Raw genomic sequence first — 19,846 nt, 5'->3', positions numbered from 1 at the left:
TTGCGTCTTTGCTGGCCGTAATTTTCATAAGGGCCCGACGCGAAAGGCACGCTTGCACTGTGTGCATTTTTTTTTGCGTATATGTTCATAGATATCTAGCTAAAAGGGTCCGATGTTGGACATTTCTCGTCCGATGAGGTGGCTGAGTTAGTTGAGGTCACGTCAGTTGTAGGCGGGAGCCTCTAGCTACTAGTGCATCAGTTGCGCTGGTAGTTACGCTGTGAGAAAAGTGCGCCAAAAATTTGTCGTAACGTTTTGTGGTAATGGCTTTCGACGTGCCCCTCTGTTTGTTTAGAAAGTAACAAGCTCAGCATTAAGCCCAAGTAATCCCTTATGTACAAACAAAATGTGTTAATGAGGTTACAGAAGGTTTTTATACCATTCCAGTTATATAAATCTATTATTATGAAGCAGAGATGATACATTTTCCAGCTGAAATTGCTTGGCACCAGAAAAATTGCTAATTGAAGAAAAATGAAACGGTTTTTTTTCAAGGAAAGTTTTGCTGTAAAGTCAATATAGCACTCATACACAGCTAATATAACCAGTAACTATGAACGCTAACTCAAAGTTGTGCCCAAAGTCATCCGCAACCTTATATTCCAAAGCGTCGTTAATTGAGTAATTGGACACGCAAAGAAGTAAGAGAAGTTTTTGCGAATTTGTGGCGCTTTATTTAATATTACTTATTATAGTTTAATCAAGGCGTTGTATGGAGCCTATTCATCATGCAGTAGAATTTACTGAGCTGCCTTATCTATCATGTCCTAAATCAGGGAGTTCAAGGTTTTATTAATAGCAAGTTCACGAGAGCGTAGTGAAATGAGAAAGCCCCAAAAGAAAGAAAAAGGTGTGCTGAAGAAGAGACGTCCACGAATGAGCCGGGCATCTTCGTCAGTCGGCCAGATTAGGCCAGAAGGCATGAGCACCTTGAGTTTCCCTCCACGACCAGCTTAACAGTCGGGAGAGGAGGAATGGCGATCGGGGCGCGTGGCTGCGTGGCCTAGAATAACACCGCCGTTCGGGGAAGCATTCCCAAGAGGGAAAAGCGTCTGGGCCTGCAGGCACACGGGCCCGAAAGGAGGCATCAACGGCCAGGCTGTGCAGAAGGCAAGCAGGATGCAATGGGTGCGCATTCACAACAAAGGAAGCTGCTGCCGGCGAGGTGGTCTTCGTCTGGAATTCCAGCGCCGCCACCGCTTCTGCTGCTGGCCTCCGCGGTGACCGTAAACGTCGCGGCGCCGGACTCGAAATGTGCGTGCGTAAAACTTGCGGGGTCGCTTCCTGGCCGTAAACTGTTCCGCGCTTCTTTTCTTCCAGCCGCTTTCTACCTCGGACCGCTTATTCTATCGGCGCCTCAACGCTGCGCTCGACGGATGCACACGAGGCCGTGAAACGAAAAAGCGCAAACAAACGGTGAAAAAACTGAGGAGAGACCGCAGAAAGTTCTCCACCACCGGCGCCAGAAATCGCAGTTTTTGGTACTTTTCTTTCCCTTTTATATTCGTTTTTTTGTTTTTTTTTCTTCGTAAAAAGGTGCTTCTGTTTCTTGGAAACAAAAATTTGACCGAACACGCATTCTGTCTTTGCTGACATTTAAGCGAGGCGTAAACGCGAATGTAAGCGGTGTACACGTGCAAGATATCGTCGCCGGCAAGTCACACATCAAGAGGACGAGGACGAAGACAGTCGCTCCTTCTTTGCCGACCTTATGTCGCTTTTTTTGTTACATTGTCAACTTCACCGGTAACAGTTTTTATCTCTCCTTCACTTTTTTTTTGCTCCGTATGAACGCTTTCACTTTTTACTTATATCTGCGAGCACCACGGTGAATGCCAGGGATATGTGTTTATTCAAGCTATAGGTATCCGGCCTTCAGGCCCTACGCGCGAATTTCCTCATGAATAGCAAACGCTGCGTTTGTTTTCATAAGCGGCCGCTCCAGACTCCGCGCGAGAGCGCGTTCATGTTGCGAAAGCGTACATAAAAATTCCGGTTCCCTGCGTGTAAACAGACCTGCGCCACTGCCGAATGCACGCTTTGCCCAGACGTCACACTCGACCTCGACTACGCGTTTCTCTTTACACGCCATGCACGCACGTCATCGACGATAGAGTAGTTTTCAGAACTCGTAAAGTTTTCGGTTTCGTCTCCTCCACGTTATTCAGCCCCCTTGATTTCCCTAAGTGCAGTATTGAAATTCGGAGGGAGTGCTACTTCACAACTGTTCGGTGTATTCATGTTAATGATGATGTTTATGATCTGGTTTATGATGTCACTTGAGAGTGGTAATCACTTGAGATGCTCGTAGCTTCTTCCCTGAACCGTGGTTAGAGTCCTACCCGGAGCAAGCATACCTAATTTATTTCCGTTACAATAGTTTATAGGGGCTTACCTGAGAGATGTGGCGCCATGTGGAACGCTCACCAACGTGCCTTTTAGGGCGAAAGCTCCTCGCACCTCAAGTTTTATGGGATTTGGGAGGGCAAAAATATCGTTGTGAGGTACAGAGAATCGCTCAGAAAAATGGAGCGCAAGGTGCGATCCGGTGAACACACGGTGGGAAAGGGAACAGCCACGCCGGAAGAAAGTGGGCCGCTGCCTCACGGACAGTATAAGCCACTAATTAAGAGGAAACTACCAAAGAGGGGGAAGAGATAGCTTAGCGGTGGCGAGGGAGCGGAACGAGCTTCGGGTGGAGCTGTCCAGGGGGTTGGTCAAGTGGTAATGGTCGCGGTCACAAAGTTCGAGACAAATTTGAACAGCACATCAACAGAGGGTCCAACTGGGCTTTCGCCTTCACATCGTTAGATATTTCTCAGCATCCCCGTTACTTCATTCTTTGAGCAGTCGGCCATCTTGTCTACCACTCGTTGACCATCTCGCAGGCCTCCGTAGCAGGCACGGGCTGGGGCCTTTCATCCCTTTTTATGTATCCGTGTATTTTTTTTCTGGCCTCCGAATGAAGCAAGCTATCGAAGGTTTTCGCAATAATAAGTTTGCCCGTCGCGTTCTGGGGCCGACCAAGTGGGAACGAGGAGGTGGAGCAATGTTTTTTTTTTCTTAAGGGGGCGCAATAAAGAGAATTTAGGCGAAGCTTGCAGGGCCATAATTACAGGTATTTTTAAGTTCTGAGAAGAAAAAGCCTGAGGCTCCACGTGTTTTTGAATCTGAAGGAGGTGGAAAACAAATGCCCCGGTGCATGTGTGTGCCGTTACCCCACGGTCACCACCAAAGTCGCACGCCGTACAAAAAATAAAATTTACGCCTGAAGTTTATACGTCGTGTCACTAGGTTATCCATCTTGACTAGCGTACTTAATATTAGGCCGCACTAGCAAGGTCGAAACATGATTTATATTTCAAGCTTATACGTCTAATCACTTGGAATTATGAGTGAGTCCGCTGAGCCCTGTCTAGAAATGCCTTTTGAACGGATTAGTTATTAATAGGCACCATTTTCAAGGTCAGTGGAGTAAAAATAATAGTCAGTATGTGCATGCATACGTCTTTCTTAAGATTGACCGCCGTCAATGCTGAAGAGAAATAAAACTTGCTTATAACTTTCACATAAATTCTCTGTCACCTGTATGTCGTGCGCTAAAGAGCTTTACTGGTCTTTCACCTTCACAAGGGGTTAGGGCTCACGATTTTTCGTAAATATCTCTTTTTAAAGGTTTTTTCTATCGCTGCTACGACGTACTTTAAATGAGGTTCTGGTCTGCTTTTGTGGCCTTAATCCTTTCAGTGCTAGAAAGTACGTCAGCGAAAATAGACAAAACGTCTTGTTTCAGTGACTCATAAGACACCTGGAAAATAGAACATATATTTTTCTTCTGGGAGGTGGTTTCTTACCTCTTCGTTAATACCAGTAAGCTATAAAAGCATTAAAAAAATCACAGCCGCCGGCATTGCTCAGCAGCTTAAGCGTGTGGTGGTGCTGAGAAATAGGTCACAGTTTGTACGCCCTGTAGCGGTGGCTGTTTTCCTACTTGAGACGAAAAACGAAAACGCCTCTTTGATTCTGATTGTAGGGTTTAACGCGCCGACGCAACGCAGGCGATGAGGCGCGCCGTAGTGGAGGGCTCCGGATTAATTTTGACCACCTGGGGATCTTTAACGTGCGCCGAAATCTCGTACACACGGGCGTTTTTGCTTTTCGCCTCCATCAGAAAAGCGGCCGCCGCAGCCGGGAATCGAACCCGCGACCCCGTGCTCAGCAGCGCAACGCCTTAGCCACTGAGCCACCGCGGCGGGTGAAAACGCCTCTTTCAGCACATTTAAGGAGCAAAGTTGGGATACTTGGTGTTTGGTTAGCCTCAGGCTGGTTACAAGCAAAATACAAGAAGACACTGGAGGAGAAGGAGTTGACAGGACCAACGATAGTACAACATTTCGCCGCACGTTAGGACCAAGATGGTTTACTTTAGTTCTTCGCCTTCCACTACGGCTCGCGTGATAAGCCAGGTGTTGATTCGGTGCGTAAAATCCCAAACTCCCAATCCCAAATCCCATAAACTTAAAACAATATAAGTGAGCAATTTGGGTATGGGCATGAGAGTTCCTTTTTTTGAAACACACTCGATTATGACTTATTCGTGGTTCGGAAGAAAATGAAGTTTTACTTTCTTTTAACGCAGGGCAAAAAAGGAATAATCGAATGTCAACATTATAGGAAGTTTTTTATGATCAAACTAATTTTCCGGATCCTTTTAGACGATATTGTGACGAGCTGTTGGGTGAGCCGGCTATAAATAATAGCAAGGATCAATAGTTGTCAGAGATATGAAACCATTGGAGGGAAACTGTATTACACTTAGTTAACGGTATTGAACGCATGGAGCTCTAGGCGAGTAGCTTCACTTTTTTGCCGATCTATAAAGCCACCGTATCTGCCATGACATTACGAGAAAAACGAAAAATTCGTTCCTTCTTTTCGGACCAGTAAATAAACAACAAAAAACGCTATGCGCGCGTGAATGAATCAGACATTTCAATCGCTTGGGATTTATTTTAAGACCTACAGACGAAATCCTACAGCAGTTAGATATAATGTACAATTTGGAGATTCAACGCGCCAGGTGTTAGGTTTTTCCCTTGAAAATCGCCAGCTGTTGCCGGCACTTCTGACACGTTTCTTGCTGATAAAGCGGAAAACTTCGAATCGCACCGCTGGTCACGCGACGAGCTCTCCGTTATTAAGGGGCTGTCATCTCCGTTACTTTCTTAACTTCCCCTTTTTAGATCCCGGCTTTCTCGCGGAATAAACTTCAATTAGGGAACGTATGATCACTTGAACTATGGAACCTTTAATGAAAGGTAAGTTGGTAAATAGGGAGGAGGGGAGTAGTAAACATTAGGAAAGAATGTGCTTCAATAAATTATCTCCAAAAAGAGTATTGGTTTTCGCGCTGGCGGGAGCCATGCATGATGAAAGAAAGTTGGAAAATAAACGCATTTTCAATCAGTTTCTTCCTTTCTTTCCTTTAAACAAAGAAATGATGCTTCAAAGCGATTCCTCATCTTTGCGCACGCAAGTTATTAGTTCGGTACGAAGCTTGCCGCATATTCCATTACCACTTATTACGAAATGTATTGCTCCGCATACGGTTAGAACACGATAAATCTATACCACACAGAGTTAGCTCATACTGACCTCTTCTGCGTGCGTAGGAGCACTGCAGTCGAAGAGAGCCTGGAGAACATACTGCCAGAATACTACAATGTGCTTGCACACAAATAGCGTAAACTTCGGCGAAACTGAATCACAACATGTTTGATAGCGTATTACTATCTTATACCTGCTCTCTAATATGGCAGCAGCACATGTGAAGAGATCGCTACTTTCACGCGCTTGCATGCATCGACCCCTTTCATTGCGGGTGCAGTAGCACATGCTGTCCCAACTAGCGTAGCGGGCCTGTTACTATACGACTTTGTGATATGAACACTGGTAAGAAACATTGACAAAATGACCGTAATGAGTTCGTTTCTTCGACGTAGCAAAGTTCGAAATTCCACCACTTTCCCCTGCTCACTCTTACCAACCTACGCTCAGGCGGAGAAGAAACAAGGGATGCCCCCCGCACAACACCTCTGTGCTTCGCCGAATAAGCACGCAGGTCCCGAATAAGCAGACGAATCAGTAATGAAATCAACCAAACCATTTCTCAAATCCCCTAACTACATCACCAATGTAATAATCATGCACGCGTTCGGCTTCACTAGGGCGAAGCAGTCACCAAATGTGGTAGAAATGCGCAGCTCTTGCTCAACTGCCGCGGCATTTTGTGCCAGCCAAAAGTTTAGACGTAAGTAGAGCGACATTCCGCATGTCCCGCACACACGGCATTGTCTCGCGTTGATTCCGAGAGGGGAGTTGCGTAATCGGCATCCGGGGCATTCCTGACGCCGATGCAAGCACCGAGGGCCCCGCTGGAGCATTAAACTCTGTCGAGCCTGCAGCGCACGCCGACGGAGCTCACCGGTGCAGCGCGACGGGCCGCGAATTATGTCCGGAGCTAATCAACCTGCCTTGTAATAATAAAAAAAAACCTTGTACATTCCTGTACGTTCCCGTGCTCACTTAAAATTACAATATATAAGTTTGCTTCGAATTTGCATTATTACTAGTGGACTTCGTAATTACTGAAAGAGGTGCTATCGGGCATATGCGGCTGCAAGTCCTTTTTATGTTCGATTAACGCGGACACAGCGTGACAAATTGTTGAAGGGGTAACAACTTAACATCTATTTTTAAGTCAGCGGCACAAATAAGAGCAGCCGACAAGTTTTTTTTTGTTCGTTTGGCTTTTAACAAACTGAGCAAGTTTGGCGTAGAAAACACAGGTTTGATTTCAAAATATGCATCCCAGTATGTTTCATTTCTTCGTTGCTTGCATTTATTGTTTTCTTTCATTCGCAGGGAGCCCCAGTCATTGTTTTTTTATAAAGGAGGAACTTTGTTAAATAATTTGTGTTCGCTTCATTATTTTTGGTATATCGCAATGGATATAACGCCAGAGCTGCTGTTGTTGCAGGCAATAGCCGCTTAGGTCCATGCTGCCCATTATTGAAACAGGTAACTTTCTTTTTTTCGCAAGTGGGCTGATATTACATTGCTTCTGTTTCTTAAGTAATATAACGTCTCGTAACATCAACATATGTAACCTTCTGGTAGATGAAGATCACTTCTTGGAATGTTGCGCCGAAAAAGAAAACGTCGGAAGTCATCTAAAAGCCCGGTTATAACTACAGAAAACCTTGTAACTTTAATATAGGTAACTTTCCAAGAGATGAGATAATGTGCTTAAAAAAGAAAAACGCCTGAAATACGTGTAAATTTATTATAGTATTTGTTCCGGTACATGAAGATTATTTCTTCAAATATTCTGCTCAAACACATGTTCGAAGTCATCTAAAATCCCGGCACTTAGACAAAAGAAAGCGAACTAGGATGTCGGCTACTTCCGGACAGAGTTCTGAGGCCTTAGCTGGATTTGTACGCTAAGTTGTAGCCCTGATGACCTCAGCTAATGTCTAAGGCATTGCTTGGTTGAAAAGGTTATGCTGACAGACAGAGCACCGTTTACACTTTTTTGCACCCGAATCATAAAAAATTGCCAGAATTGAAACAATATCAACATGCTACATCAATAGCAATTTATTCAGTAATAAGCAAATAAATCCAGTACAAAAACGCCTCCACTCCCCGCCGCCCGAGGATAGAAAAGGCTTGACCCTTAATAACGTTCACCCGAAATTTGCATTATCATAAAACTTATACCACTGTTTGTTGTCTGCAAACGTTAATAATATATCAGCAAGAGCAGCGTTACGTATCCATACAACATTTTTGCACCAGCCGTCACACTTCGCTCTCCTCTCAGTAGAAAGCTTCATATAAAATCCACGTTTGTACGGAAGCGTTTTCGCAAGAATGAAAAGTCAAAGTTTCTGCAACATGCAAGTCAATATGAGAAGAACAAAGTAATATGTTAAGTACCATTTTAGTTAGCCCCTTTGCTTAATAATGGTAAACATTAAAACAGAAAAATGACCAAACTATCGAAATGGTAACTTTCTTGAGAATTGATGTCTAAGTTTTGACAGCTACAATGGTGAGGTAAATCTCGAGCATTAAGCTACATAAAGTGAGCGTGGTCGGTACCGTTAGTTGTGTTGTAAATTGAACTAATATAATTTTTAAGGTTCCTCGGCAATGAAAAATGCGTACTACTTGTGTGGCAATCATTGACGCAACTCGCAACAACAGTACTGAGGCATAAAATAAAAGCCTAAATTAAATAATGCATATCTTGGTGAGCAGATCTGAAATATTTAGGCTCAACTTTCAAGTTGAGCTTTGCAATTGTAAGACTCGCAATTATACAGGAAAATATTTAATGTGTAAAAAATGCTGTGAGGACTCGTGATGATCTGAGTTTCTGTTTTAGGCGCAGTGAACTGGATTCAATCGTATTGGTTGTTGCCGAGACTTGCTAGTTCGCAGTCCTGGAGCCCCACGCAGCCCTTACGGGGTTGAATGGCACTTTAGTTAGTACATAACAAAAGCACAAACCAATAATAAAGGTTAGACAAAGAGAACGAGTTATAAAGAAATTGACATACTCTTACATAAGGATTGCTAGGTCACTTTTTGGCAATTTTCTCATATACAATCACATTATCCGACGTGTTCAGGCAAGACGTCCTATGACTTCCAAATGGACTTCCACACATTCGAAGACCATTGTCGAAAGGTGTTTAGCAGCCGAACAGATTTCAAGATGACAGTGTTTTATTTCCGGATACACAAAGATTTCACTGACGTCATATCCGTCACGGAAATGACGCCAGTACAATGAAGCAAGCGGCCCGTAAAGGGTGCACCCCTGCACACAGGGTCTTCTTGCGGGGAAGAAACGTGTAGCACTAAAGAGTACAGTGCCGAGGCAAATTAGTGAGATCCGTCATGGTCTGCGTTAGCAGTAATTCTTGTTCAGGGATACCCCACTTTGTCGTAATAATTTCGCTCCAACATTTAGATCTTTGGTTTAGTTACAAACTTTCTTTATTAGGGAAATACAGAGTGTACGGCGACATTTGCTACTCATGCAGGATTTTAATGTCACTTGTGTTAAGTATGGTATTTTTGTGTGAAAATTTATGTATAGCGTTTACTACGCCCATTTTTATTGGACTTTATTGTTAGAGAATTTAAACATTATTGCTCGTAAGATTGATAGTTTGTAAAGCAGAATGCTTTCTAGTTAAGAACAATTTCACCAAGAAATCAATACTGCAACGAAAAAATAAATGAACATCATAAAATTTCGCTTCTGGCACCAGCATACTTTTTTCTTCAGCAAAAAAGAAATCTCTTCAAAGAAAAAAAAAATACCACGAAGAGGCAGCCGTAATGAACAAGTACGTTGTGCTGTGCTAGCACTGGAGATGCGTCGGGTCATTAGTATTGATCTCCTGAAAAGTAATCGGCAAACCAGCGAAAACTAGGGCACGACAACTAGTACGAGAAACTGAAGACGCCTCACGCAATAGCGGGCTCACCTTGTGTTGCCAGCATGACGACACCGAGCAGAGTGCCGACAAGAAAGAAGACCGAAATCCTGGCGCGCGATGATCCACTGGAAAACGTTGTCCGAACCACCACAGCGCCTGCAGACGACGCTGTCGCGATGCGACGACAATCCATGGTTCTCTTTTTCAGAGCCACCTGCGATTGCGATTTCTTCTCGTTTTGCTGTCACGCAGTTCACGGGGCCGCCAGTCAACCCGGGCTGAAGAGCATCCTCCGAAACAGCACGCTTTGAAGACGACTGAGGATGCACCGGCAGATGCTACGCCAGGTACCTCGGAGCGCGGCACACACACACACACCGCGTTGCACTTTGGCTTAGCCACAGGGCGCCTTTTAAATAATGCCCGCTACAAATTTGCAGTCAACGGAGATGATAGGCGGAGCTCGTCCGGAAATTGGCAATTCTAGAGAACTTCCTTCGCATGCGTCGCCAAACGGTCTCGGTTCACGAGAGTCACAAACAGCGGATATATTTTCTCGGCCCAACTGTCACCGCCAAAGCTCCCGAACGGAGGCAGCCCGCGTGCGGCAGAGCCGACAAGAGACGCGATCGACAAATGAGCGTTGCTAGCGTCGCGCCGCGGCAGCCCGGCGCAACTACGACGCGACGTCACGGGCCCACGTGACGCAGACAAAGCCAATGGCTGACGGGACGGCGGGCAGAGCTTGCGACGTCTCCCGGGTTCGAGCTCGAGGAGGGAAGAGGGGTCCCGCTGAGTGGAAGTTCTGGCAGGATGTAGATCTTTTGAGCTGCTACCGGCGTCGCGGTGGCTCGAGCGTTCTGAGAATGTACGGGGTCCTTCCGCGGTTGTGTCGGTTTCATCGGCGTGGGTGGCGTTGCTTCCGACCGTGATTTATTCCCCTGGAGCCCGAGTCAAGGTTGCAGAAAGTGAGAAACTGCGGAGAAAGGACAATTCACCCTTTGCTACTTCTAGCGCTTTAAAGAGGTGCGTTTTTTTACTGGATTCAAATCGGTGCACAAATACTTGGGGTGCTTTACGCGCAATCGTCTGCTATAATTGATTTTAATATCACAAATATCACGCTATTTGGCAAGTCCTGGTAACTGATTTAAGCTGGGAGACGTATTTTTATTCCTTGCGTGAACAACAGGAATAAAAAGCAGAAACTGAAGGTTTTCTAGCCCATTTGAAATCGGTAAGATAACGATGAGCCGACTATGAAACTTCTTCTAGCAACATCTTCTCGCCCTTAACAGACACAAGCACTGTTACAGCGAACACATATAAATTCTTCCTAGATTTAATTCTAGATAAATTTTAAATAAATTCTAGATACATTCTTTATAGATTTAATTCTTTCTAGGTATACATTCTTTCTAGTAGCTTCACTATACTCACGTATTTAAGGCTCATACAGAGAACCACACTAGGGACACGGTTGTAAGCCTAAGTCTGCAAAGTGCAGATTTCCGTCATGCCTGTAGATTACTTCCGAATGGTCAGTGCACACATTCGCACAGAAGCAAAGCACATTTGCTCTGGTATGATATATCGGAAGGCCAGTGTCCCCAGTGCTATTGCTTCGCCGCAATACACTGCCCCTTCCTGTGTGCGGGGTTAATAACCGAGCGCTTACATGGGTGAAGGGAGATCTCTGATGAACAATGCACATTCACTTCAGCACGTTTGGATGAGATTGGATCTAAAAAGAATGGCTGAAACTCCCAAGAGGGTGCTGTAAAACAAGTGCTCATGCCGCTCTACTCCACACCGAGCCCCTTCAAAGTGGCTTCACTACTGCACACATAAATTGCTGGGGAGACATTTTTTCAGAGGCCGTATGGGCGCATTCGAAACTTCTACGTGGCTTGGCTACAACAACAACCGCAGACTATTTTGGGAAGGCGGCGTTCATTTATGCTTAACCCCCCCCCCCCACCCCCCCCCCCCCCCCCGGCGGGGCTGTGCTTTTTCTTTGCGGGAACGTATCATTTTGCTAGAAGAACAGTCGCTATGTCGGGTATACAGCGGCTTAGGCCGAGCGTTTCGCTTTGTTGTTTTGCGACGTCAATGGATACGCACTGATTTACGTACAACGAGTGCATTTTCCAATGGGTACCGGTTGACGATGACGACGTTAGACCTCAATACGATGACTTTGAGCGAGCTGATTAAGGGCTTAAGATAAAATACAGCGCAAAAGGGCAGTCGAGGGACAGTAGGGTACAACAACTTTATTGATAGTACCTGCAGACGGCTTGCCACCCTGGTCTTGCTTTGGTAATTCACCGCGACGAGACCTTGACGTCGTCTCGATTGGGGTCGCCTCTACTTCGGTCGCGGCCCAGCTACGCCCTCGGGTTGAGCTCGCCTGCCCCTGGTTTGGAGCGGCAGTCTTCCCTCAGTTTCGCTGAGTCGCTGGCTTTTGAGTGCGGCACAAACTTTATTGTCCACAGGAGCTAGGTCCAGATCCTAATTGCAGTATTCAATACACCCGGTCCACGTAGTGCTGAAGAATGTTCATGCGGTTCCGGTGCACGTGTTCACAGAGAGCTTCCTGGACAGCCCGTCCGGACAGTCGAGTGCCAGTCCCGTCCACTGGTATTTCTTCTGTCCCCGTCCTTTTGCGCCCTATTTTATTTCACGGTTGACCTCAAAGCGTGACGTTAAGCTTAACGTCTTCCGTTCAGGTTTCACGTCAGGAAACCTTTAATTTGTTCTTTATGGCGAGTCGAGCTACGCAATTCGTTTGTTGAGCTGTGGGTATGGTTTGATGACGTTAGACTTCAGAGTATGAGGTTGCGACAAACGAAGGGCAATCACATTCCAGCTTCCCTTCTTCCTCTGCTGCGCATCAACCTTCATTCAAGGGAGTTATAAGCTGCAAACTGCGCGAGGCGTCGCGGACGAAGCTTCAAGGTGGAAGCTTCGCGAAACAGGTTTCCCGACTTTCAAGAGAAAGCGGTAGTGGTAGGCTAACGGTGCGTTGAAGTTATATAGTTTGTCAAGCACAGCTACGAGAGTGCCGCGCAGCGACAAATGGCAGCGACGACAGCTCTTGCTTCTTTCCCGGGTTGATTGCCTTCCTCGCCGAACTGGTAGTGTGGCGTGTCCCTCACGATGGCGGAAAAGGATGTCTAAGGGGGCATCCCAGCCCTGTTTGGGCGATGGTCACATGCCACGTCCTAATCCCAACGGCGAGAAACAATACGAATGTCCTCTCCTGGCAGGGAGGAAAAGGTTGGCGTAGGGCGATACTCTGTCTCCAATTTTCCGTTCTTGAGAATAAATTGGAACCAAAGGGAAATGTAATACCTGTGTCTTTATTTAAGAACAAGTATGCTTGGACTTGAGTGGAGCGTTACAAAACTAGCAACGTTTCCCCTCCGCGACACAACTGCCTAGCAATCTGCGATCAAGTTTCCTGTGTTATAAAAAAAAACCTGATTTCTCGTGGTCTTGCAGAATGCGTACATTTACTTAAGCATAAAAAAGGGCGAACAACAAGTAATGGAACAATTGTTCTATTGAGTTGGAAAAACTTTACTTAAAGCGTACACATTATCATTCCCGGACAAATGGCCTTCCCAGAATAGCAGTGGGACGCTGTAGGTGGCGGAAGGAGCATGAGCGTACAAAAATGCATACACAATGTGTGCGTTTATGTGACACTGATGCTAAATGCTTTTGAGCTCCTCAAAGGTTATTCTTGTCCGCACATTTCTGTTCATTAAATGATTTGACACAGCAGAGTCCGGTTCGGCTTTTTTCGAGCGGGATGAAATTGTAAAGCTGGCCCGTTTCATGTCATGTTGCGTATGTATTCGACAGCTTAGAAAAGCTGCGCTTGCCGAAAGTTACCCTAAAGAAATGCCTAGAATACTTTGTGGGTAAATGACTGAAAGCGACGCATAAAACTGCCATTGTTTTTGTCACAGGCTCTTATCATTTATCAAAATGCACGCTTCAGAGATTTTATAGTGTGACTTCCTAGAACCGGAACGCAATCAAGCGACCAGCGAAGTCTTGCCTACATCTCCAGAATTTTATTTCTTCTTTCCTTTGCTTGTTTATACGTCCCCTTGTCCCTTTTCCGCCAATCAAATCCAGACACAATAGTCGTGTTTTCCTTGTAAGGAGCTTTCGTTATTTCATCGAGGCTAAGCATACACATCCCCTTGCTCTGTTTACTCGCAGGTTCACGTACGCTACTCCGACCTTACGAAACGTTCATGCGTTCAAATTTCGCTGCAGCAAAGAGCAGCAAATAGGGGCAAGAAACAAACGAGTGACAAATGCCTAGTTTGTAAAGGGCGGGCTTCGGCAACATGCTATGTCTCCTTCCTCGCCCTCCATAATGATCCCACTGACAATCTTTCGATCAATATGACCGCAGCCGCATTCGACCCTCATTTGTGGTCCAATAAGGCAGCACTATTTCGCAACCTTTCCTTGGAAGTGCGGGTCTGTTTATCGATCGATATTGGAAGCAGAAGCAGCGTTAGGCCTCTTCATTGTTAGTGATTGCTGCACAGCAACGCTTCCGTAAATGGCGGCGTCGACGGGGGTTGGCTAGATTTAGTAAGACGCGCATGTGTCCGACGCCTACACTTCGTTGGGCGAAGTAGTAGCAGTGCTGGGCTCCAGCAACAACGATCGGGGAATCTTCCAGCGAGAAAGGTTCAGCCGTTAAGCGTTAGGGGGATCTTAATTAGTCATCCGGATCTCCGCAAGCGAGACAAGAAGTGTTGCACTGGAAATATTCCGCCGCTAGGCAGGCGCAATTTGTAAAACTATTGCGGAACCTGGAGGAGTACTAGTTATCGATCGCTTGCTGAAACAATAAATTATATGTTACTCTGACAACAGGAGCCCGCATTGCTGCCCCAACAAAGAAAAAATGGGCTATAACCTTCATATATTTAAATTTTTATTTAGTTTGGAGGTACTGCTGGCCTTTGCTAAAAAATTGATAGGGAAGAGCGGGCAGAACAAACAAGATGTTGCACCGAAAGAATATTATAGTTTTAAAAAAACTAGAGGCATCAGCGCGGGGAAAACGTGTTGACATCAAGACCTGCCATTGTCAGGCCTTGTCCTCGCCCTGATGAAGGCAAGTATTCTTGTTGCCGCCGCACCGAGTCTGCTAGCTTAATTCAGCAGCATTGTTTGCCGAGTACCGCCCCATCCAGGACCATGTAACGCCCTGCCTTTGCATAAAATTTCATAATTGGCTGAAGGAGCACGTCTAATTGTATAATTGCGTAAATGGAGATTATTGACGAATAGAATGTTGAAAAACCAAGAATCATGAAAAATAGAAGAAATAATTTTTTTATTTGAATGATCTGACAAAATCCAAAATATTTGCCTTATTTATCTCCTTCAAGAACGGAAGGCTAAAGAAAAAAATCACGCCAAAGAACGTTCTTAATACGAATAAAAACTAGCGATTTTGAAAAAAACCTTCTGACAGCCTGTATTTCTACAAAGATGCATGACCGGCGGAAGTAACATATTGCTTGGTGTAATAGTGTGAATGAACATAATAGGTCGAACCAAATTTCGAGAAACCACAAAATAAGAAAAATGGAGAAAATAGAAATGATGCAAAAATGAAGTGATGAAACTAATAATATCCATTCCGTACATGTTCTCCAAAAAACAATGACTAAACGAAAGAAGGAGGGACAAGAACTTTTCAAATACCAATAAAAAGTACCGAACACGGATCAACCGTACACTAAGCTTTGCATCTGCGGAACAAAACACAACAGGCGAAGTACAGGTCCATAATCACTATATTGGTACAAGTTACATCTTTGGCGAAAGCAAACAAAAGAAACTTAAAAGCAATAAAATAACCCAACATATCTGGCTCTAACGAACTCACACGCTAACACGCTAGACAAGCGGCAATATTGCTACTGATTAGTACAATTCTCAGAAAGAATCTCTGCAGATTTTGCTCTTGCTTCACCACCATCTTCAGTTTCACATCGCCCTCAAAAGAATATATATATACATATATATATATGTATATGTATATATATATGTATATATATATTCAAAAACTTGGGTGCGACCACTTGGAAAACACTAACAAAGACTTTATTTCGACAGTGTCGACCAGGGGCCTGGTCTGCTTCAGGGTAATTTTCCCTGAAGCAGACCAGGCCACTGGTCGAAACTGTCGAAATAAAGTCTTTGTTAGTGTTTTTCAAGTGGTCGCACCCAAGTTTTTGAATATTTAAACAGTAGCCAAGAATTCCTTTTCTGCTATGTATATATATATATATATATAGATATATATATATATATAAATATATATATATATATATATATATATATATATATATATATAAATATATATATATAAAAGGTATTAGGGCTGTAATACCTTACAACCAAGCCCACCGATTTAGGAGAATTTGCTCAAACCAAGCCGACTTTGACTCAAACTGTCGAGAACTCAAGACCGCCCTCCTGAATCAAAAATACCCGGAAAAAGTTATCGACGACGCTATTGCGCGAGCCAACCAATCAGACCGTAACGAAATCTGCAACGGCGTCGTGCAGGATGTGGAAGTGCTCGGAAGGGTAAGGTGTAGTGATCACCGTATGGTAAGATCTCAAATTAGGCTAGATTTGGGGAGGGACCGCAACAAGCTAGTACGAAAGAAGCCGATAAATGAGCTAACAGGTGTAACGCAGAAGAATTCAGGATCGCGCTGCAGAACCGATATTCAGCTCTTAACAATGAAGCCGAGCTTACGACACAGGAAGCCAGCGACAACCTTACACTCATTATCACGGAGTGTGCAGTAGAAGTCGGGGGCACTATGGCTAGACAGGATACTGGTAAACTTTCACAGGAGACGAAAGATCTAATTAGGAAACGGCAAACCATGACAATCTCTACCGCAGCTGACAGAATAGAACTAGCGGAGCTTTCGAAGTTAATCAATAAGCGTAAAACAGCTGGCTGACACACGGAAGTATAATATGGAGAGGATTGAATACGCTGTAAAAAACGGAGGTAGCCTGAAAGCAGTGAAGAGGCGTCTTGGCGCGGGGAAAAATCAGATGTATGCACTTAAAGATAAGCAAGGCAATGTCATCACAAATAGGGATAAAATAGTCACAGTGGCCGAGGAGTTCTATAGGGACCTGTACAGTATCCGGAACATCCAGGATAATGCCGAACGAGACAGTAGTTCAGAGGAGATAGACATCCCACCAGAAACGACCGAAGAAGTAAGGAAGGCTTTGAAAGAAATGAAAGGGGGCAAAGCACCTGGTGAGGATCAGATAACAGCAGACATCTTGAAGGATGGCGGAGAAATTGTTCTTGAAAAACTGGCAAATCTGTATACGCAATGCCCAATGACCGCAAGTGTACCGGAATCTTGGAAGAACGCGAACATCATCCTAATCCATAAGAAAGGTGACATGAAGCACTTGAAAAATTACACGCCGATCAGCTTTCTGTCAGTCGTCTACAAGGTACTTACCAAAGTAATCGCTAACAGAATTTCTGCAGCCTTAGATTTCAGTCAACCTAAAGAACAAGCAGGGTTCCGTAAAGGTTATTCAACCTTTACGGAACCCTGATTTACGGAAGCCTTGGCCACAACCTTTAAAGGTTATGGCCAACCCGTTATCACCGAAATTCGCCGTTATGTTTCCCTCACAACCTGCGTTGCCGCATTTCATGGACATCTGGACTTCAACCTAACCTGCAAAGCTCGGGGACTCATTCCGCGCTCATTGCACCTAAACAGGCCTGTACCTTCCAAGTTTGGTTATAGCGTCATCGCAAAGGCAGAGAGAATGTTGCTACAAGCCAGAATAATGGACTGCCGTGACGCCATTAGAAAGCTAGAAAACGAAGCGTTTTTTGTACGACGCCGCCTGGAGAACCACTGTCCGGATCATTTTGCAAGCATAAAGCTACACGCCAACTTTCAAGCCAATGTACACGCTCGCCGGTCACAGTCCGTGCATAGTGTCAAGCTTGGCAGACTTTCAAAAAAAGCCAGGCCGTACCGTCCGCAAAACAAGACAACGGTGTACAACCTTTTCACGCACAAAGTCGACTCTGCCGAGGCCTCCGTCCTGGAACTTGGACTGAACTTCAATGTTGCTCCTGCCCCTGACGTAAGAAAGGTTGTGTGTGCGGTGGAGTGTGCGGTTAACCAAGTTGATCCGTCCCGCCGTGACGACGCGCGCACCCGCGCTATTGGCGTACTTTCTGAGCTGCACCGGCGGATGTTCGTCTCGCCCCTTTCTGCGGATGAACGGAAGGCTGTCAAGAGACTCCAGGCGAACACCAAAATCGTGATTCTTCCGGCTGACAAGGGGAATGCGACGGTACTAATTGACACGTCTGTCTACAAAAGCAGGGTACTGGCTGTGCTGGATGACCAGGACACTTACGTCCGACTCACTCGGGACCCGACCTTGAAAGTACAGAGGGACTTACAAACACTCCTGGCGGATGTGTTTCGCTTCGTTCCTCCCGAGCGCAAGTCTCTGTATTATTCGCTTCTGTGCCATAATGGCGCCGCACCTGCACTGTACGGCCTACCGAAGGTTCACAAACCTAATGTCCCCCTGCGTCCAATCGTTGACTACACCCGGTCCCCTCTCTACAATTTGTCCGGATACCTGCACAAAATTCTGTCTCCACTCGTCGGGAAGGGCTCCACGCATGTGAGCAACTCCTGCGATTTCATTGAAAAAGTTCGTGACGTGGCAATAGACGACGACGAAGTGATGGTCTCTTTCGATGTGGTGTCGCTATTCACCTCGATTCCGACTGACATGGCTGTGGAAGCATGCACTACTGCGCTAGAATCCGACCGGACTTTGCCAGACAGGTCGCCGATTGACGTTCCAGACCTCAAGAGGCTCCTCTGCTTTTGCCTTGCGAACACATACTTCTGCTTCGACAAGGTCTTCTACAGGCAAGTCCACGGTACCGCAATGGGTGCCTCCGTCTCTGTTACTGCTGCCAATCTTACGATGGAATGGCTGGAAAATCGCGCACTCGCTTCCTTCAGTCCACGCCCAAGAATGTTTCTGCGCTATGTGGACGACTGTTTCTGTGTGGTTCGACGCAGCGCCTTGGCTTCGTTCACTGCGCATCTGAACAGTCAAGAAAAGACCATCCAATTCACAGTAGAGACTGAGGTCGACCATAGACTCCGATTTTTGGACGTGCTTGTCAGCCGATGCGATGGAACGCTCTCGTTTAATGTGTACAGAAAGGATACGCACACTGGCCGATACCTAAACTTTCGGTCCGTTCACCCTGACGCTCACAAAAGGTCTGTTGCTGCCTCGCTCTTCAGCCATGCGAACTGCTTTTGTACGAAAGCAGAAGACCGTTTCACCGACCTCGATAGGGTACGAAACGATCTCTCGGCAAGCGGCTATCCCCGGGCGTTCTTGAATGGGGTGGAACGCCGCCTGTCCAATCCTGCCGGACCGGCTGATCCCCGACCAAGAAAGCGTGCTGCCATTCCCTACGTCCCTGGTGTAAGCGAAGCCTTGTCCCGCGTGCTGCGTAGTTATGACATTGAGGTGGCACACGTGCCTGCGTGTAAGCTGCGGAACGCACTCGTGGGCGGTAAGGACAGGCTTCCAAGAGAATCGTTTCCTGGCGTAGTCTACAAGATTTCATGCGCAGATTGCGATTTCGCTTAAATAGGTGAATCGGGTAACTTCAAACAGAGATTACGGCAGCACCAGAACGATGTAAAAAACAAGCGTGTGGCGTCGAATGCTCTTGCCGAGCACGTGGGTGCAACGGGCCATGTGATTGATTGGGATAATTCCACAATCATCGGCCAAGAAAGGAACTTCAGATCGCGGCTCTATCTCGAGTCTCTGGAAATACAGACGACACGTCATACACTTAATCGAAATGAAGGATCCCTCCCCCCGTCGTACACTCGCTGCCTACGTCACGTGCTCAACAAAAATAAGCGTGCATGAACTTTTTCGCCTCATTGTGAACAAGGCTTCAGTAACGAAGCCGAAACGTCTTGTTGTTGTTTTAAAGTTTTTAAAGTTTTTTAAGTTTCTTTTGGTCGGTGTCTCCGCTTCTACTCCAACATGTTTCCCGACCAGACGGGTTTCCGTCAAACCCTCGACTTCAAAGGTTATTCAACAATGGGCCATATTCACACGATCAATGAGGTGATAGAGAAGTGCGCTGAGTATACTGAACCCCTATATATAGCCTTCATAGATTATGAGAAAGCATTTGACTCGGT

At 45.6% G+C, this 19,846-nt stretch overlaps 1 protein-coding gene across 2 annotated transcripts in view; it reads right to left on the bottom strand.

The window, feature by feature from the left end:
• The window catches only part of LOC144170771 (protein amalgam-like), a 409,698-nt gene extending 399,532 nt beyond the window's left edge, over nucleotides 1-10,166 (bottom strand). Inside the window, exon 1 of one of the 2 annotated variants that reach the window (XM_077700759.1) lies at nucleotides 9,570-10,166. In XM_077700759.1, coding sequence (XP_077556885.1) covers nucleotides 9,570-9,714 — 145 coding nt within the window. In that variant the 5' untranslated portion in view covers nucleotides 9,715-10,166. The remainder of the gene's footprint in view (nucleotides 1-9,569) is intronic. The other variant, XM_077700760.1, reaches the window with a different exon arrangement.
• Between the last annotated feature and the right edge of the window lie 9,680 nt (nucleotides 10,167-19,846).

The sequence above is a fragment of the Haemaphysalis longicornis genome, unplaced genomic scaffold (assembly GCF_048455015.1).
Source record: "Haemaphysalis longicornis isolate Haplotype H1 unplaced genomic scaffold, Haemaphysalis longicornis Haplotype H1 scaffold_2, whole genome shotgun sequence".
NCBI classification, from domain to species: domain Eukaryota; kingdom Metazoa; phylum Arthropoda; class Arachnida; order Ixodida; family Ixodidae; genus Haemaphysalis; species Haemaphysalis longicornis.
Note: the sequence above shows the minus strand (reverse complement) of the source record. Positions and strands in the feature narration are given on the sequence as shown.